General features: G+C 46.3%; 3 protein-coding genes across 7 annotated transcripts in view; 1 reads left to right on the forward strand and 2 right to left on the reverse strand.

Moving 5' to 3' along the window:
* The window catches only part of VTI1B (vesicle transport through interaction with t-SNAREs 1B), an 11,147-nt gene extending 5,839 nt beyond the window's left edge, over positions 1–5,308 (reverse strand). Inside the window, exons 1-2 of the mRNA XM_063159297.1 lie at positions 5,176–5,308; positions 740–798 (exon numbers count right to left, since the gene is read on the reverse strand). Of these exons, the coding sequence (XP_063015367.1) occupies positions 740–798; positions 5,176–5,290 (174 nt within the window). The 5' untranslated portion in view covers positions 5,291–5,308. The remainder of the gene's footprint in view (positions 1–739; positions 799–5,175) is intronic.
* Positions 5,309–5,860: 552 nt separating this feature from the next.
* On the forward strand, positions 5,861–14,201 carry LOC134419689 (retinol dehydrogenase 12-like). Its single transcript, XM_063159303.1, has 7 exons — positions 5,861–5,985; positions 6,590–6,708; positions 7,498–7,653; positions 7,935–8,039; positions 8,479–8,688; positions 10,534–10,723; positions 12,624–14,201. The coding sequence occupies exons 1-7, from the start codon at positions 5,906–5,908 to the stop codon at positions 12,724–12,726; spliced, it is 963 nt and encodes a 320-aa protein (XP_063015373.1). The 5' UTR covers positions 5,861–5,905; the 3' UTR covers positions 12,727–14,201.
* Positions 14,202–15,008: 807 nt separating this feature from the next.
* The window catches only part of ZFYVE26 (zinc finger FYVE-type containing 26), a 47,584-nt gene continuing 42,413 nt past the window's right edge, over positions 15,009–20,179 (reverse strand). For all 5 annotated transcript variants that reach the window (XM_063159299.1, XM_063159302.1, XM_063159300.1 and 2 more), the window contains exons 39-41: positions 19,198–19,380; positions 18,417–18,461; positions 15,009–17,371 (exon numbers count right to left, since the gene is read on the reverse strand). In XM_063159299.1, the coding sequence (XP_063015369.1) occupies positions 17,162–17,371; positions 18,417–18,461; positions 19,198–19,380 (438 nt within the window). In that variant the 3' untranslated portion in view covers positions 15,009–17,161. The remainder of the gene's footprint in view (positions 17,372–18,416; positions 18,462–19,197; positions 19,381–20,179) is intronic.

Raw genomic sequence — 20,179 nt, forward strand, 5'->3', positions numbered from 1 at the left:
AACACCAAGATTCTGGATGCATGAATTTTCACATCAACTTCTGGTGACAGCTGTAACAAATTCAAAATGCTTAAAGCTGTATGCCACCATGAGCTCTCACAGAGGGAGCTCCACATCTCATACATCACCACCTAGAGGTACCAGTCAATAAACCCCAGTAAGTCAGGGAAATAATGCATCATGTTCAGCTGTGACCAAAACACAACCTAACAAACTGCACAGTGAAATATGAAAAGAAAGCTTAATTCATAATGTCTTGTTTTAAAAGACAAGTCACATGGCTTTTCTGGTGCTGTTCCATATCACCTGCTGTCCAGCAAGCCTTTACACTACTACAGAAAGATCAGACAGGCTAAGACCAACATGAAAAAAGACAGCAGTGCAATAAAAAAACCCAGGCAGCAGATTCTCTACATGCCTGCCCTAAAACCTCTAGCAATTTTAATTGCACCTCCACTGCTCTACCTTCTTCAACGAAGTGAAGGCAGTTATCAAAACTGAGCATTCAAAAACCCCTCAAAAAACATGTAAGAATATGTGTCTATATTTTTGTATCATATAAGTATACACGACTGTCCTAACAAACACAGACACACCTATCAGATCAATTCTCAAACAGTAAAAAACTTAAACTCCTGCCTGCCAGAACAGGATCCATAAAAAAGTGACATTTGCAAGTGCTGTCCTTTGTAAGGCAGCAGCCTTGCAGCCCTCAGGAAGGCAGAACCCTCACACTCACCGTCTCGGTGGCTTCACGCTGCTTCTCATCGAATTCGCGAACCAGCTTCTTCTTCTCCTCTGGGAAAGTAAAAGCAGTATGTCAGATAAACTAAAAACTATACAGAAATGACAACAGGACTCCAACTTAATCCATTAAAAACAAGGAAGCTGGCTGCAGAGCCCCAGGTCAAAATTTATCTCAAATAGGAACAGCTTGTTCTTATGACAACTTTTCAGATAGGAGTGGGGAAAGAGAGCAGAAATCACTCTTCCAAATGCTGAACACTGCCTCTGCTAGACAAAAAAAGTAATTGTTCAAATATTTTCTGACCTACTGTCCTTCAATGTCTACTGACAGAATTGCATGCTGAAAGAACAGCAAAGAAGACACATTGGTAAAGAACTCATAAATACATTTCTTATTTTTTGGAAACACTTGGCAAGATTACTGAAGGCTGAAACTACAATTTGGATTTGAACAGAACATCAGGTCAATCTACATTCCCAAGCGAGACCTGAAGGTCCTGCCAGATCTGGCACTCTGCATTCCCGTGGCCATAAAGTACCTAAGCACACAGGATAAGCATTCCAGAGTTCTCTGAGACAAAAGATGCCACCAAGGTATCCCCTCAGGTTCACAGACTAAAGCCCAAACACTTCCCTCTTGTGGAACATGAATCAGCCAACAACACTGGACATTTCAGTTGTTTGAGACAGCACTTTAGCCAGATCTGTGTTCCTAGGGCTTTGGAGACCAAAGAATGGGTTTCACTGCTGTTACTCTATTTTTAAACAAAACCTTAAGGCCTGTTATTTTTCATGTGTTAAAAAACTATCATATCTCTCTAACATCCACCATCAATGAAAGTCTAAATCCAAAACTTTGCTTATCTCAACTGAGCAAAACCACATGTTCTGCAATCTTTTGCAAAAGCACTGAAGATGAACACCAGAGGACTGTTGTAGACTACTGCAAACAAAACCAGATTCTATCAGAAATCTGATAACTATGCACCTAGCTTAATTCACCTCTCTCCAAAGAGTATTATTCAGTCTTAAACAAAATTCTAGGCAGAAGAAAATGTAGATTGCCACCTTGGTAAAACTCCTCCAACTTGATTAAAGACAAAATTACACACAACATTATGAAAACATCATTGCAGTAAAAAAACTCACTTGATAATGCCTTTTGGTAAGTCATCAGTCATCTGCAAAAGATGTAGCTTTTAAACCACTCAGATCTCAACAGAAGATAAGATAAAACTTGGCCTGTTCAGAACATTGGTATATAGCTCCTCTCACATATACAACACACCTAAGCTGTAGGCTTTCCCGCTCAGTTCAAATTCAGATTAAGCCCAGAATTTCAACTGTGGAGAACTTAAGACAGAACTAAAACCCATCTTCTAAAGAAGTAGCTGTGGTCTCACATAGCACACAGAATTATTACAGACTAAGCTACATGATGACTGTTAATTCACATCAGCTGGTATCAGGAAATGCTGTTTCACATCCCAATTTATTCAGGAGGAAATGCTGACTAAAGAGGTTCTTAAATACACTCTCCTCAACCTCCTCCATGATTTGCCACCATACACATTTGTGCTGATGCCATTGTTTGTGCAGCTGGATTACAAGTGAAATCGTGGACATGAACTGTGGAAAAACAGCCTTTGGAAGTCAGTAATTTGTTTCACACAGGTCACTTCACTAATCTGATTTAAGCAGTGCCCTCTTACACCCACTTTGCTGTTTCAAAGCCATGGAAACCCATCACAGATCTGGAAAAGCAGCATTTCCCTGCTTTGTTTCTCCTGTGCACATTAATAAGACGCTGCACTTATGAGCTTGCAGCCAAAGAAATGCCAGCTTCCAAAAGGCATAGAGTCATGGAATGGTTTAGGTAAGCCAAGCAGCAATGGCTTGAGACCTTTTTGTCTACAGGCCAGCAAGAAATCCAGCAATGTGGCTGGAAAACGTTCTGCTGGATGTGGCTGGAATCCAGAAACACCAAGATACACTGAGAGGTTCCCCTGGTGTCGCTGTGCATTGAAGCACCACTCAAAGCACAAGGACACAACTCCAAAATGCACAGCAGCATTACCCACATGCTCATCAACATTTAGCAGATTTATTTCCAATCACTTACCAAGAGATTCAGTTGGAAAGTACAGCTAACTGAATTCATGTAGAGGAAAACACATGATTTGAAACATATCCAGGCTGTTTCCCCTTTGTCATCTTGTTTACATAGAGTGAAACAGCATTTCCAAACCTCTTCCCCTCAAAGATGTCCCAAGGACTACAGGTTTTGTTTTGCTTTTGGAGCATGTGAATTGTCTTAAAAGAGTATTCCAAGGTCTCTTCTATCACCTCCTGAATATTTCAGGATCAGATAACTCAAAAAATAAATATATATTCCCCTCCTCTTAAGTACAAGAGGCAAACAAAGAACATTAGGAGAGTGGAATGACTCTACCAGACAGACAAATTCCTAAATATTAAACTCTCTTAGAAACACTTTCAAAATATAGAGCCAGGATTTTTGCAGCAAAAAAAAAAAAATTTACAGAATATAACAGTTGTATTAATATTCTTTAGCATTCTTTAGCAAATTCAACTTGCAATTATTTACAATCTATTGAAAAAAATCCCAGGTATTGCAAAACCAGATGCCTCTAAATACTCCATTTAAGCCCACGGCTTAGACTTCATTGCTCAGGTGTACCACAGTGTCAAGGAGACCTGACAAAGTTTTTCTTCACCAAGAACTGATCATGCTTATTTCTACAGGAAAATAAGGATTTCTACCAGAAAAGGTATTGCTTCTTTTAAGTTTTTTATCCTTGTTGACCACTACTGAAATTAAGTCAGGTTTGCAGGTTGTCATTTGCAGGTTTCAACCCCTTTCTTGTACCAAACTACCTGGAAATGCTGATGACAAGGACTGTGACCCTGAATTTGACTCATTATTACATAGAGAGCCAGGTAAGAAACAGGACATTAAGTGTTTCATGCTCTGTGCAGACTGGTATTTTCTGAACAAACTGTCCCTATGACTTTACAGAAAACTGACCAACTGTGGGAGAATGAACACTCCAGCAGAGTGTGGCTGACAGCCCCTGCCCATCACTGGGGTACAAAACCTGAGCTGAGCTGCAGCAGCTCATGGCAGCCGTGGATTGTGGATTAATTACAATTCTCAGGGGAAGGGTTCAATCAGAAGCACTGAATGACAGTGGCAAAATTCTCCTTGTGGCACTGCTTCCCTTTCTGGTTCTCAGAACACTGACAAGCATCAAGGACAGAATCAGAAGCACAGATCCTTACAGAGGGGTGTTCTGTCAGAGCATTTTACCCACCGCTGTGGTATAAAGAATACCTGCAAAACCAGGCTGTGTTTTAATACAACTTAGTGTGGCAAGAATGATAGGTTTTCTCTATTTTGTGAGTACATAGTGCACAAACCAGACTTTTCAAACAGTCATTTAAAGTGCAAACATTCTCCAACAAATCTACAGATGCTTCTGGGAAGTTCTGTCAATAAAAGCTGCTTCTATTTCTGCCAATGAGGTTTTAAATGTGAATCCAACACAGCAAATTAAGAAAAGGGGGGACAAGAACCCCAAAGCCCCAAAGCACTGCAATTGTTAGAGAACCACAGAATCAATTAGGCTGGAAAACTCCTTTGCATCCATCAAGTCCAACCTGACCTAACAGCACCTTGTCAACCAGACCACGGCACTGAGTGCCACATCCAGTATTTCCTTAAACACCTCCATGGGGGGAACTTGACCACCTCCCTGGGCTGCTCATTCCTGTGTCTAATCACCCCTTGAGTGAAGAAATTCTCCCTAATGTCCAACTTTAACTTCTCCTGGTGCAGCTTAAGACCGACAGACAGACAGCCTGACAGACTCTTGTCCTGTCGCTGGCTGCCCGGAGGAGAGGCCGACCCGCGCCTGGCTGCGCCTCCTTTCAGGCGGCTCCGGAGAGCGACGAGGTCACCCCTGAGCTCCTGTTCTCCAGTTCAAACAGAAACAGCGTGGAACAGCATCCAAATAACAACTCCTCCTCAGAGACTGATGCTGTGAACCTAGCACGCACTGCTTGCCAGCGCAGCTGAAATGTGCCAGAGCAGAGGAGCTCCAGGGCAGTGAAGCCACACACCTGCAAAGCCACCAGGCCACGGCAGCCGCTAAAACACCACACGGCAGAGCCCCCCGCGCCTCCCTGCAGCGCCTACCAGAGCGCCGTCCCCAGTCCCCACAGCTGCAAAGGCCCCCACAAGGCCTTGGAGGGACGCTGCCCTCCCAGCTGCTGGAACACGCCTGTTTAATGAGAAGCACCCCAGCACTGCTGCCGCGGCCCCGCAGCCGGCGGGACAGCCCCGGCCGGAGGGACCGCGGCCCCGCCCGTGCCCCGAGGGACGTCCACTCCCGCTCCCCGCCTCACCGGCCGCGCTGCCCCGCAGCCGCTCGGGGATGGCCCGCAGGTCTCCGTGCAGCCCGCGGAAGATCTCGTGCAGCCGCTCCAGGTGCTCCGAGGACGCGGATCCTCGGCCCGCCATGGTCCCATAGCCCCCGGCCCTGCCCCGCCCGGCGCTTCCGCCGCCGGGGCCGGTTCGCGCACTGCCTGCTGGGAGCTGTAGTCCCGGCGAGGCGGCCATGCCCGCTCCGCGCGGGGGCGCTCGTCCGCCGCCGCCACGGAGCGCCCCGGGCCAGGAGCGCCGTGCGAATCCGGGGCTCCCCGGTACCGGGGTGACCCGGCGCCGCCGCGCGGCTCCCAGGCCTGGGCGCCCGCCCACGTGTGCATGGTTGCATGCCCCTTGCCAGGGTTAATGACAGGAAGGTCGGCGTGGAGTTGTAAAAACGTGTTTCAAATATTTTTAGTGTGTTTCAAACGCCACTGCCGACAGCCGCCGCTGCGCTGTGTCTGCAGACGTTTCTCGGCTCCCTAGTTGAGGAGCGCGTTTCCAAAGGTTTCGAGGCACCCAGGTCGGAGCACAAGCAGCGGGCTGCTGGCGCGCCCGCAGGTGCTGCCGCGGGGCGCGGCCCGGCCGTGGAGGTGTGGCGGCGCGGCTGTGGGCGAGGCCGAGCCGGGAGGGGCGGGGGCGGATCCAAAGGGGCGGGCGGGGGCTGCCGGGAGCCGTGCGCTGGCGGTGCGTGGGTAGCTGGCGGCAGCGATGCTCAACTGCTGGGAAGCCGCGCTGGGCGCCGCCGTCTCCGTCCCCGTCTTTCTTTTCGTGGCAGCGCCCTACATCAGGTGCGTCTTACCGAGCGCAGCCCCTGCCCTTCGCGTATGCTCAGCCCCGCAGAGCGGCGCCCCTGTGTGTCTGTGTGCGTGTGGCGCGAACGCGAACAGCGGGAGTCCCGTTCTGCAGCCCGCGCTGGGGTCGGAGCTATTCTGGCCTGCCCGGCTCCAGCGCCCCGGTGACACTGCCGCGCTGCGGGGCTCGCTCAGCCCCGGCGCCGCCCGCCGCGCTCCCCGGGCTCCGTCCCGGCACCGGCGCGCTCCGGAGGCGCGGCAGGGGGCGGGGCCCGCGTTCTCCTCAGGGTGCGGCGGCGCAGCCCATTGGCCGAAGGGCCTTGGGCCGCGCGGCAGCAGCCAATGGGAGTCGTGGCCCCACTTGACGCACGGGCGGGGCGGGGCCGCGCTCGGGAAAGCGCGGGGGATCGGGGGGCGCGGTGCCGGTGTCCCGGTCGCGACAGGGTCGTGAGCGGCCGCTTGAGGTGGGGGCGCCCGTGACTCCCTGGGCCCGGGCAGCGGTGAGCCCGAGTGTTGATGCGAACCCCCAGGCTCTGGGGCGCTCAGCCCCGCACGGGGCCCGCTGAGGAGGCAGAAGTGACTGGTGCCTCCCCTCTTGCAGGCGCTATGTCGCTGGAGGACGGTGTAAGTCAACAGCAAGGCTGGAGGGGAAGGTGGTGATAATCACAGGAGCCAACACAGGCATCGGGAAGGAGACCGCCAGAGACCTGGCACGAAGAGGCAAGTGCGGGCATCCCTCTGCAGCCGGAGCGGCTGTGCCTTGTGTCAGTAGCCCCTTTTCTGGACCTAAGGAAGATGTGTTGTAGGCTTATATTGAAGTAAACTGGATTCCAGAGTTACTGCAGATGAGCCCAAGTGCTGTTCCTTCAGAGGCTGTAACCACTGAGGTGCAAGTTCCCAGTTCCTCAACTGTTTTCATTGCTTGGACTCCAAAAATGTGCTCTGGGGACATGAAAATGCATTGCATTGCAACTGATTTGAGAGGACTGGGGAAGTTCCTGCACTCTGCTTATATGAAGTTGGGAAATTACATAGGTCCACCACTATGTGCTTTAGTTATATTTCAAGCTAATTTGATGTAAATGTTATTTGGCTAACTGATAAGAAGATTAAACTACCTGTTCACAATCCATTTAGAAATTACTCTGGCTGCAATCCATCACCTTTTTGTGCTCCTGGCTTGATGTTCCCATTATAGAGGCAGATAACAACCCTATCATACCTGTGTTGTTGTATGCACTCCTAATGTGGGAGAACATGGACAGAGGCACTTAAGATGTGCATTTGCCTGGTCTGAAATCATCTTTCAGCAAGACTGTAACTCACATTTGAGTGAGAAAGGCTTTGTATCTTCCAGCCACCCCCCCAACTGATGCCAGTTCCCTAGAGAAACAATATATTGTTTGTAAGTGCTGGGCATGTCAGCCTGCTTGTTGTAGCCTGGATCATCCAGTGTGCTCCAGTGAACTCAGGTCCTGCTCCTGTTGTTCCCCCCTCCCCTCCTTGCAGGTGCAAGGGTAATTATTGCTTGCAGAGACACGGCAAAGGCAGAAGCTGCAGCCAGTGAAATCCGAGCCGAGACAGAGAACCAGGAAGTCATTGCGAAAAAACTGGACTTGGCTGATACTAAGTCCATCCGGGAGTTTGCTGAGAGATTTCTAGCAGGTACAGTCTCTAGATTCTTCTTTTTAGTGAGAATATTTGCTAAGGACCGCTGTCCATTCTTCTAACCATGGCCAAATCCCTGCCCTGCTGGTCTCTGTACCTCTTGGGTATTGTGGTTCATAGCAGGGGCTGGTCAGAGGCCATGGGCTACTTTGTGGTAGGAGATACATCCTTTTTTTAAGGTGATGTGGCTGCAAGTCAGACAGCAAGGGGTGACTTGTGCTACTTTCTTGTCTGCATTCTCTGTTTCCTCGTTTAAGGATGTCTGTTGTTTCTTACAGAGGAGAAGGAACTCCATATTCTCATTAATAATGCTGGGGTAATGTTATGCCCTTACTCCAAGACTGCTGATGGCTTTGAGATGCAGCTGGGAGTCAATCATCTCGGTAAGGCCACTGGAATCATGTTTGCACTCAATATGGAATCATAGAATAGTCATATGGTTTGGGTTGGAATTGCCCTTAAAGATCATCTTCTGTTGCAAAATGCCAAAGGAAAATCCCGCCGTCAGATTTTCTCTTCCTCATTCTTCCTTTTACAGGGAGGATGGAGGGCTAGAGTCAAGAGTTCTGGAGATGCAATGTGGTGTATTTGCATATCAGAGATCCAGTTTAAGTATCTGTACGTGTTACCTGGGACATTTTGAAATGTATGACAGCTCCAGCTTTTTGAAGATGAGGAGCAGAACTTGAAGGCCCCCAAAAAAGTGTAGATGTTAATTCAGGGGAATTTAACAGAAATTTTCTTTTTCCTGGACTTGAAATGAGGGCAGCAGCGAGACACCACGTATAAGCAAGCAGGGCATGACCTTTTGTCTCCCCTCAGGCCATTTTCTCCTGACCTTCCTGTTGCTGGAGCGTCTGAAGCAGTGTGCCCCCGCCCGCATCGTGAACGTGTCCTCCCTGGCTCACCACGGCGGCCGCATCCGCTTCCACGATCTGCACGGGGAGAGGAGCTACAACCGCGGCCTGGCCTACTGCCACAGCAAGCTGGCCAACGTGCTCTTCACCCGCGAGCTGGCCCGGCGCCTGCAGGGCAAGTTCCAGAGGCAGCAGGGCCTTGGCTCGGCTCTCCGAGCACCGTGCGTGGGGAGGGCGGGCTGGAGAAAGGGCTGCAAATCATCTGTGCACAAATTGCATGGTTGGAGGCAAATGTCACCGAGCTCTTTGTAGGAAGAAAATAGCTCCTGTCTGTGGAACCAGGAGACTTGCAACACGGATTGTCTTTGCAACAGCAGGGTAGAGGAGTTCGGTATCTTGCCACAGTTGAATTTATCTCATTTTCCTGTGGTGCTTGTCAAATACTAGCTGCATCCATGCAGACAGTTGCGCTATGTGGATGGAAGCTGGGAACAGAGCCACAGCTGCAGTCTCCAATAGAAAACCTAATGCACACTCAGCTGCCTTAAAGGTTGGTGGCCCGTAGAACAAGCATAAGATTAGACAGCACCTTGTAAGTCACAACATCTGTCACAGTCATGCCATTCAGTCCTGTTCATAAACTGAAGTCGTATTTATTTACTACAACAGAAGCAGTGTCTTCCCCAGGAAATTACTATTAGAGTAAGGCAAAAGAGGCAGGTGTTCTCAAAAACCTGCTGGAAACTGCTGCTGGTTTAGCACTCAGGCCCCCTAGCACTTTGTTTTGCAGAAGGCACATAATGACTCCTGTGTTTAGAAGGGAGCAGGGGATGCTCCAGTGCCATGGATGAATGTTTTAAACTGCTTCAAGAATCACCATCAAAGGTATTAGCAAAAGTGTTTTTAACCTGATGTCATAAAAGGGTGACTTAACAAAGTCCGATGGCAAAGTTCACTCTGTTACTTACATGAAAGACACATACAAAGGAAAACTGATTTAGAATTAAGTTAGAATGATTCACACAGGACTGGAAACACACTGTGTAAGGAAGACCCTCCTGTTGAATCACGAGGCTCAGCTTGGAGCCCCATGCTTTTTGAACCCCTTAGGAAGCCTAGGTCCAGTTTGAGTCTCAGACTTGGACAATTTATATGTAATGAAATGATCTATACAAAGTTTATAATAATTATTATTGAGTAGCTACATGGACTAGTAATGTTTCCTCAGTATTAATTCAGCAATCAGTCACTTACCAAGGATTTGTTGCAAGCAAAGGGCCTCTCTGCCTTGCTTAAGGAAGGCTCTCAGTCTCAGGTAAGAAATCTCAAATGCTGAGAGGCATCTCTGCTCCAGGGGAGTTACCTGCTTTGCAGTCCAGTTGCAGCTTGAGCTGAGGTTCAGCTGGGCTCATCCAAAAGTTTGCTCTTGGTAAAAGGTCTCTGCCTTGAGGAGCAGCCTTGAGAGGTGAGCCAGCTCAAGGGAAGACTGTCACCCTGCAGTCAAATCTCCTAGCAGGGAGAGCTCAAGAAGGCTTACTTAGGCTGAAATATTTATGGAGTGGAGTGGTTGGCTGGTATTCAAATTATATACAGTGGGAAAGGTACATGAGACTCAGTGCATCCACAACCTTATTTGTTCCTGGAGGGAAGAGTATTGGAAAAGCCGTGTGGTACTTGTGTGAACTGCATGATGGGTGTTCCAAATGCATGTGCACTGATACTCACTGGCTTCTGTGGATTTCCTAGAGGAGTTCTGGCCCATTTATAGCTCACACCTGTACTTTCTTTGGAGCCTGTACCAAACTACTGCTGATTTGGCTAAGAGGTCAAGTGTATCCATCACATCCAGCATGCAGTAACTACAGAGGACTGCACTTATTCCCTGTATCTAAGGCTACTTAAAAGACTCCTCTTCTAAGTTATAGCTTATCTACAGGTAGAATTGAGGAGTATATTCCCCTTCTTTTAGAGACACTTTGATCCATGTGGATTTGTCTTGGACTGTTTTATTTTGCCATAGGCACTAAAGTCACAGCAAACGCTCTCCATCCCGGGTCTGTGTACTCAGATCTGGTCCGGCACTCGTCTGTAATGACCTGGCTGTGGAAGATATTCTCCTTCTTCTTGAAGACACCTTGTGAAGGAGCTCAGACCAGTATCTACTGTGCAGTAGCTGAGGAGCTGGAGTCTGTGACAGGACAGTATTTCAGGTGGGTGCAAGCTGATGAAGTGATACTCTGTGGAAGGCAGCTTTGCTGGCTGAGGAATGTGGGACTTACTGTCATTGTTCATTAAGAAGGGACCAGGTAAGGGGCTGTCTGGTAAGACTGAGGGTGACAAATAGAGCATTACCCCTTTCAGGTCTGTTGCAATCACGTTAGAAGAAATACCTGACCTGTGCAACACTTCATGCAATAGCATGTCCTGTAGTGCCAGAAATATTAATGTACTCAAAGTGCAGGAATGGCTGTCACACACTCAGAGCTCTAATGCTGACCTGCCTAACACTTGGGAAAATCACTTTTCAGTAGAACTGTGTAGTTACTTAGGTCACTTCAGTCAATTCTGGGAAGACACTTCATTTCCTTTCGTAGTTTTACACCACTAGAGCAGAAGGGCCTGTGCTCTCAGGGAGCTGGGAGAGCTGATGGAGCTGCAGAGACAGGTGAGATTTTCAGGTCTGGCATGTGACCAAATAACTTTATCCTCCAGTGTGACAGACCTACCAGCTGGGAGGGACTCTTGCTGGGCTGTTTGTCACACTGTCATGGAAATGCTCTTGTTTAGCTCCCATTATAAAACCTGTTATTTTTTTACTTCTTTGACGCATTCCAGGACCCTACATTGTTCTTCTTTTCCCATCACCAAAACCACAGCCCAGAGCAGTTTCAAGTCATCATCATTCTATATTTGAAGACTGCTATTCGAACAGATTCCCACAGATATGTCTACCAGCTTCCCACTGCATGTAGAGCACTGTAACAATACTGTTTTTTGGGAACAAATACAAAAAATCGTGGGTTTTTTCTCCTCCCTCACATGGATGCTGTTGGAGCCATTGTGTCTTTGCAGAGCTTTCTTCTTGTGATTAGATTAGTCTCTGTAATGACATCATTACCTGATCTTCATTTGGGAGTTAGTACCATCTTAATCAGACGTGAATGTATAAATAGACATCTTAAGTCTTCCATGACTGCCTGTCTTGAGATAAAAATATAGCATTGATGTCCCAAAGTACAGAAAACTGGTGGAATTTAAACTCATTAAAAAAAGGGAGTTATGGACCTGGTGGGAAATGAGGTCCATTTTCAACACTAATTCACAATTTACACTGGACTAGCCTAGAATCCTTTTTACTTTCCAGGCCATAGAGTATAAAACACAAGCGTGGACGTTAAGAAAAAAAATTTCATGCCACAGTCATGCGACAGGTGGGAGTCCACCTGTCATTTCAGGCATATTAAAGACTCCATCTATAAACACTGAGCTGAATGGAAACCTTACAAGATGCCATTTCTTCTGTGCTCTTAAACTCCCAAGTTATTGCAGCATAATAGTTGAGAACACAGGACCTCTTTTCCAGACTGAATGCTTTCTGATTGGAGAAGCTGAGAAGAAAGAAGCACAGTTCAAATGATAATGGAAAGGGGGTAACCATACATGGTTATTACAGTGTTATTCTTGGGTATACAGTGGGATAAATAGTTTAGAATGAAGGGCTGTTTGAGTGACTTTTTTGCAGGTTTTTTTTTAGGAAATGTGCTCCTGAAGAGCTTGGTTGGAGTCTATATGCCTTTTTAGTGGTATTAATGAGAATGCACACTAGTGAGGTTTCTTTTAAGAGTTGAGACAACAGATGGAGCTACACTTGCTTGCCAGTTCTTGGTGCCATTGGGAGAGATTCTTCCCTAGCTAGTTGGAAAGAAATCTTGCTCATGGTGGCTTAGCACCAACCCTTGCTCATTTGCTGGACAGCTCCCACCATTCTTGAACTAGTCTTGAATTAAGCTGCTAGAGAGCAACTCCCTAATCTTAACACAGACATTTCAGTGTACTAATGCAGATGGAGATGTCAGACTTGAAAGAATGAAAAGAATGTTTTTCTTACAGTGACTGCCAGCCAGCGTACGTATCTCCACGTGGCCGGGATGATGAGACGGCAAAGAAGCTCTGGAGCGTGAGCTGTGAGCTCCTTGGCATCCAGTGGGACTGAGCAGCACCAAGAGTGTCCCTGGCTGGGCCCAGCCAAGCTTCTCCAGGGAACAGCACTGCTGAGAGACCTCAAGAGTACAACACTGATACTTCAGCTGCCCTAAGGATGGCTCTGCGGGCACGACATAAGTTGAATTTCTGCAATATTACACTTAAGGATTGAGATTTGTAAGCAATCGGTCCCTCTTCCCAGCTGGAGAATTAGAGCACTAATGCAGGGAGCAACCTGCTTGTTATCTCACACAGCACCTCGAGGCTGTGGTTCTCTGGCTTTAGAATAGAAAGGGAGGTTGCAGTCTTAGGTTTAGAGTATGAAGTAACAAGGCATTACTTTAAATAAAGTTTGGTTGTTTTTTTCCCTAACAGCAATAGTAATGAGGTAGGACTCTAAACTTATGAGTTTAGTATGACTCTGAACTATGAGATTATTTTCAGTTCCTACCCTTTGAACTGGCAGAGCAAAAATACTTTGGGATATTAAATTTTCTGGAAAGTTATGCAATACTCTTTAGCACACAAAAACAGGTCCTGGCCTTTTTGTGCCAAGCATTAGGTAAAATTTTTTACACGGAATCACTTTCTCTGCATGCTCTGTAAGAAGCTGGACCCTAGCCACTGAGGTATCATGGCCCTTAATACCCACTGATTGCAGTAGGTTTATTGGGGGTTGGCAAACCTTCTGAGAACCCAGGTTTTGGTGCAGGTGACTAAGAGGTTAAAAGCTGCCGGAGGGCTGCAATTGTGCACAGACAAGTTATTAAAAAAATCAGCATCTCTCTCATGAAGCATTGAACAAAGATGGTGTAAAAGTTGTCACAGTAACCCCCCCCCCAGCTGCACTTTAAATTACTTTAGAACCTAGAAAATAGAGCAGAATGAACAAGGAACATCTCAACCATGTTAAAAAATATTAAACAACTTCAGCTGAGACTTTAGCTTTAAATGACACCAAACCTCCTAGAGCTAAATAGCTGAAGCAGGAGGCAGGACCATCTTGGTATTACGGTCAAGCTGGCCCCAGGACAGGAAGGTAAGAAATCCTTGTGCTTGTCTGCCCAGCAGCTACGGGGCAGGCAATGCCTGGCTGCCAGCCAAGGCTGCCTGGCTGCCCCTGCAGGACCACACAGCTTGCACTCCCACCAAGCAGCTGCCTCAGGCCACACAGCTCTGGGACTGCTCCCTTGGAGCCCCAGTGCTACGTGAGTGCAAACTGCTGGAGTGCAATCCGTGATCAGAGATTATTTCTGAAAGAGTTAAGCAGTCAGAAACCAAGTGCCACAGCTCATAGGATTATCTTCTGCTTCTGAAAAAATGCCTAGAAGTTTTTGGACTTGCATATGAACCTGCCACTGTGACCAACTGCCCGTTGTGGAAAACCAATGCTAATTTTAATTCTTCCTGTCTGGATGCTGTCTATGCAGATGAGTCCTGTGCTACCTCTGAGCAATACTAAATAAAACCATTTTCCTTTTACAACTGGACCCCGTATCTTCTCTCAGAAATGCTGAATCGGTTTACTTGGTGTTGCTGTTATCTGCACCTGCCTCACTAATGTAGAGAATTCAGTCCAGGTAGCATTTTAAAGTTCCTTTGTGTTTCTCCCACTCACTCTACTTTTTTTCCCCCCTCCCTCTTTTGTGCTGCATCCCAATGATGAAGCTAAATCCACAACTATAATGTAGGAGTAGAAAGTTACCTACCACTGGAGCGTTGGCTTGCTTTCTGTGTGTCATTCTCTGATCTTGAAAGTGGCTTCAGGAGCAAGAGAAACCAGCTTTTAAAAAAGCAGAACAGTGTCTCTGGTGTTAACTGTTTTTGCCCTTGCAGGTCAATGCACTTCTCAAAAAGTCTAATTATAGATTTAACATAAGACATATTAAATAAACATTTCCACAGATATACATCCACTCTCTTTGACCTTGAGCAAGTAATTTATACTTCTCAGCTGATCTCTAAAAAATGAGGAAACTAAAGCTCATTTAGCTGTCTCAAAGGGAGGCTTGTAAGGGAGAGTTAGATTAACTTGCAAAGCTCCATAAAGAGGATTACTGAGTACATGCATGAGGCTGAACTACCTAGGCTACCTAGCTGCTAGGGGGGACTTCTAAAGATGTGACATTCCAGTCGATCTAAATACTGAGGATACTCAGTAACATGTAAATTTGGCATGATACAACAATTACCCCCCCTTCTAATTACTCCACTAAGTATAGCCAAAAGCAAAATGCAGGTCTAGAAAGAGAACCCTAGCTGTGTTGGGATAAAAAATAAACTGAAAATACATTAACAGTCATAATACTTTATTTTTGTTTTAGTTGTAAACAAACCTTGGTCAGTAACAGAGAAATTCTCTTAAACTGGCAGTATTCAATCCCTTCTTCCTGCTCAAAAATTCAAAGCCCCTTGATAATTGCACAATTTATGACACAATGTAATTAACTGGGGTCAAAATTCCAGTTCTGCTGGTACAAGGAAGATCCCTACAATTCCAGGTTAAGAACATCAAATTACACCAAACACTATATAAAGTGCATCAGGTACAGTGCAAAGAGGTCAGGAAGAAAAGCAGGTAGGGAACTGATGGGTCTGCATGGCAAACTCCACTCTCAGTGCTCTCTGCAGCTGAAGGAACGTGAGCAGAACAGGAATATGACAGCAATGCAGATCTGGATACCCTCACACAGTAAAATCTCCTCCCCATAATCAGAGATTTAAAAATGACTGAAGCCATAGGCAGTGTCACGTTTTAGGATTAGCCTGATGGCTGTAAGCCGATGGAAAGCTAGGTCAGTCTGGCCAGGGAAACAAAAGCTTTCATTAGTACTGCTCACTAATGAGATAATGCAAATCTGTGCTCAGGGGATTCTGAAAGCTGTATGTGGTCATTTCTGCTCTAGTGAGCAGAGCAGAGCACCTCCAAAGTGTTTGTGTCAGCTCTTGAAACCCTGAAGAAGATGGACCAAATCCTTTCCAACACCATGGAAGTCTGTTCTTTCATTATAGTGAGCTTGGGGATAGTGCAAAACTCTTAACTTCGTAGTCTCAATTATTTTATGTACTAAAACTATTTACAATTACATTACACTTCAGAAAACCTGTTGGTTTTTTGATGTAAACAACTTTTTAATAAAAAAGTGAATTAGTTTTCCTACTTCTTGTGCTGAAATACATGTAAACAGCAAACACAAACTTGGGGAATGCCATGTTTTGTTCTTTTTTTTTTGACAGTCCTACTACTGTCTAACACATTTTTGCCAGTTTGTCATGTCCCAATACTAGTTGCAGAGAAGCAGCTACTTTTTTTCAGCATCCCTGAACACAGACATTGCACAGAGATTGCTGCTTTTTTTTTTTCATTAAACCAATCAACTTGCACTTCCAGAGCAAAACCCATCAATACAGGGCATGTCCAGTTCCATGTTCTATTGTACTTGAGAGGGACAAATTATTCTGGTAATAAATAAATAAATACATCCCTATGTGAAAGGGATACAGACCACCTGTTTAATTTTGCCACAGCTTGCTCTATCATTATTCTTTGCCATACCTGATGAAAAACTGTGGAAGTTTACTGTCAACTATTCAGTCATAAAGCTGCAGCACAATGATTTATTGGGTATTACTGCAGTAAAGAAAGAGGCACATGATTTTTCAGCTATTTTAAAGGCTTATTTTCCCTTTGTACTTCCCTTACCGCACATGCCCTTTATAACTTCATTCATTTAGTTGGCACTAGCCCAAGTACCACATCTATGGCACACAAAACACAGTGTGACTGGTAAGTTCAAATGTGCCAAAAGAATCAGTTCCTACCTTATCAAACAAACTAAAAAAAATGGGTACACTATACTGGGTGTGGGGGGGATAAAAAAGAAGTAGCAATGATTTGTCTAGAGGCTTAAAAAAAAATCTGAGTTTTAGTCTTTGAAACAGAAGAATTCTCCAATTTTGAAAACTTTTCAGGAAACATCACAAAAATTTTATACTCTAGGCTACAATGAGTTGATAAAATTTTTCTGTCCTCTCTACATATGTTTTCTGGATTAAAAATAAAACATATATTAATAAGTCCAGTGCTTTTCAAAAAATATCAATCCCCCCAAAAATTAAAAGCCAACAAAACGCAAAAACTAAAGCCAGAAACAGAAGTGCTCTCTTCCATACACCTAAATCCTTGCTTGTTCAGTTTGAAACTGCCCCCCCCCCCCACCCCCCACCAAAAAGAGAACCAAAAAACACCCTGAGGTAGTGACTGTTTGTCAGAATACAGGACTGGCACTTGTAATTTAGTTCCCTTCCTTTCACCAGAGGCACATTAGCAACACCCATCTGCCACCGCCATCAGCCAACAGAGTTCCACTGTACCTAGAGGCCGCGGAAGCAGACGCTCCTGAGCTGTCCCGAAGCCTTCTGCTCCGGCTCGTGTCAGTCGCCCATCACTTGCTGGTGCCCTGGGGGAGCCGGTGCCTGCCCTTGGGCTGGTGCACGGAGAGCCACTGGGCGCAGATGGCCGTGACGACGTGGTCGCCGCTGCTGAGGGCCAGCTGCCGCACGCGCTGCACCAGCTGCACGGCGCGCGCCCGCTCCTGCCGCACCGACACCAGGTAGGCCGAGCGCAGCTTGTGGCACAGCAGGTACGCCTGGATCTGACACCACAGCCTGGTCAGAGAGCTGAGCAAACCCACTGGGCAGGCTCAACAAGGACCCCAGGGAAATACCCGCTTTACAGGCCTGTCACGCAAGGTGGTAGTACCACATTACCAAACGCAGCATGGCGTGAGGCGGATCCCAGGGAAAGAAATGGGCAAACAGGTGTATTGTATTAAGTTTGTGTCTTGTAGACACTCCTTTACTCTGTGACCATGAAACTACTCTCAGGAATCCCATCTCATGCATTAATTACAGTATCCTCACAGCAAAGTGTCTGAATCTGTCACTTCTTCCACTGCTGGTTCTAGAACAACTCCCATCTTTCAGTGATAGATATTACAGAAAAGCAGAATTAAAAGCCCATTTTTCAATCTGCCTACAACAGTGAGTCTGCCATTCAGAGCAGACAGAGGACTGTCAAAACTCTTTAGAGTTTACTCCCAGCTATGCCACTGCCACTCGGGATCTACAAAAATCCCCAAATGCTGAGTCACGGCCACTTCTATAAACAGGGATCTACAGTTCTCCGGTGGCTTGGCTGCCTGGTATGAAAGCCAACAAAGAAATAAACTAGTTTAGGCTTCATCTCTAAGAGAAAAAGTCTATCAGAAGCTGGAGAAGTTTTATCATTTAACTCTCGATCACCATGGAAATAGTATAATCCTGAAACAATAAGCTGAAGTGGTCATCATCAGCTGCCTGCTATTACTAGAAATCTGCAAGCACCTATATGAGAAGTTGAATAACAAACCAATAAACTCACCAATGTGCCTTTCTGAAATACTTTTCCTTCCACTCTAATAAATGTCCAGCCCTCACTCTGAGGGCTCTCAGGGAACTAACAGGAATAGTCTCAATTGATACCTCTATGTCACAGCTTTACACATTACCTTGGCCTTGAGAAATTCACTGTGATTTCTACAATCTAGGTAGTAGCCTTCAAAAATCATATTTGCATGAGGTTGAGAGAGAAGACAGTGAAAAAGAGCTTGCAAACTGCAGACCAAGTCTGGGCTGTTTGGCTCTTGCTACTTTACTTACCTTGTTTTCATCACTGTCCATATCCTGAATCAGATTATCGAGATCCTGTATCCAAAGAAGGGAAAAGGTGTTCACATTTAAAGTGATAATAGTCTGAAAAACTTTACCCCATCAGGGATCAAACCCCTGTGGACAGGCAGGGCTGCTGAGATGACAGCAGGTGCTTAGACTGTCCCAGCTGCAAGAGTTGCAGATGTAGAAAATACAAAAAAATACTAATTCCAAGTCTTCCCTTTCCCCACAGCTTTTCCTGCCTGCCATCTCTGGGAGGTATCCCTAGAGAATGCTATGAGTCTCTCCTAGACATGGCCTGTGTTGCATGAAATGAATTTGTAGGTTTCCCCCATCCCAGCAGGAATTACCCCATGGCCCACCCTGACCCTAAGAGTGGGATGGAAAAAACTCTGTGGCAGGCAAAGGGAACCACAAAATTGGTTCCTATGGAGGCAGGAGTTTCCTCTGTGTTAGCCAGGGAGGCCTCACTGAAGGGAACACTTCTGCAGCATTTGACAGGGCCTTGTGAAGCAAATGTTCTGTGCCCCCCACGGGTGTCCCTTTGGGAAGTGCTGGGTAGGAGAGTGCCACAGCTACTTATGGCTTCCTCTCAGAGCATCTTGTACAAGGCAAGCCATGCACTCCCACCCTGCAGCTGTGCCCTCAGCAAGGAGCCAGAGCATCTGAAGGACTCACTGAAAGAGCATACAGGCACCAGACTTCCCTGCAGCCTGTATGGTCTATATCCTTTTTACTTCAAAAGAGACACAATGCAGGACAGAATTACCTCAGCAGGAATGTTTCTGAACTCATTCAGACAGTTTAGGATAATGTTATCCCCATCATTTTTTGCTGCCACTCCAGACTCATTGACACACTTCAGGAGCTGCTGGATCTCACTGTATTTCTGCTGCTTCACCAGCTGCTTGGCCACTCTGCTGTACACCTCTGTAGCCTCTAGCTGGAAGTCCTAGAGGTAGTTGGAACATCAGAGCAACACAGTGAATGTTCTCAGCAGGTTTGCTCAGAGGGAGTCTACACAACTGAGACAGTCTCTCCTAAGGACCAAATACCACACCACGCTCCAAAAACTCAAAGCTGTTTTGGGAGCCTCTGGTTTTCCACTCACCACTGCTCCAGGTTGACTTAAAGGTTTTTTTATAACCAGACTTGTAAAAATCACTCAAGAACAAGAGTGCTGTTAGTGCCTTCTTTTCAGGAGTGGCAAAAAATCAGTTTTATTTCTTCTGGCAAAAGCTCTTTCCTAGATCCCTACCCACCTCTCCCTCACTTAGCACATGACCAGTATATTTCTCCAGCCTCCCCACCAACAGCCACCCTTTGAATACCCCAAACAGGAGGCAACTGACCATGAGGGAAGAGATGATTGATAAAAGCTGTGAACTGATCCTGCAATGAGTAAGTAAAGAAAAAAAAAGGATGGAAATGGAAATGATAGGCAACTGGACTCACTGCTCCATTTTTACTGGAGGCAGTGGCTGCTGCTGCTGCTGCTTAGAAGTGCTGTTTTTCTAAGGCTCTCCATCTCCCTGCAAACAGGAGTTCTGTCTTGTACATCCTGACCTGAAAGAAGGAGCAGGGCCTGCCACATCCATAAATACTCTTTCAGTGTGCCACCTCTGCCCAAAAGTGCCCTGCTCTACTGTCTGGGACTATATGGATGCGAAACACTCAGAAGAGTTTAGAGGCTCATGATCTATGCTGACTGATAATCATTCAATTTCTACCCAGACATGAGGAGTGAGAGG

Source organism: Melospiza melodia, chromosome 6 (assembly GCF_035770615.1).
Source record: "Melospiza melodia melodia isolate bMelMel2 chromosome 6, bMelMel2.pri, whole genome shotgun sequence".
Lineage (NCBI taxonomy): Eukaryota > Metazoa > Chordata > Aves > Passeriformes > Passerellidae > Melospiza > Melospiza melodia.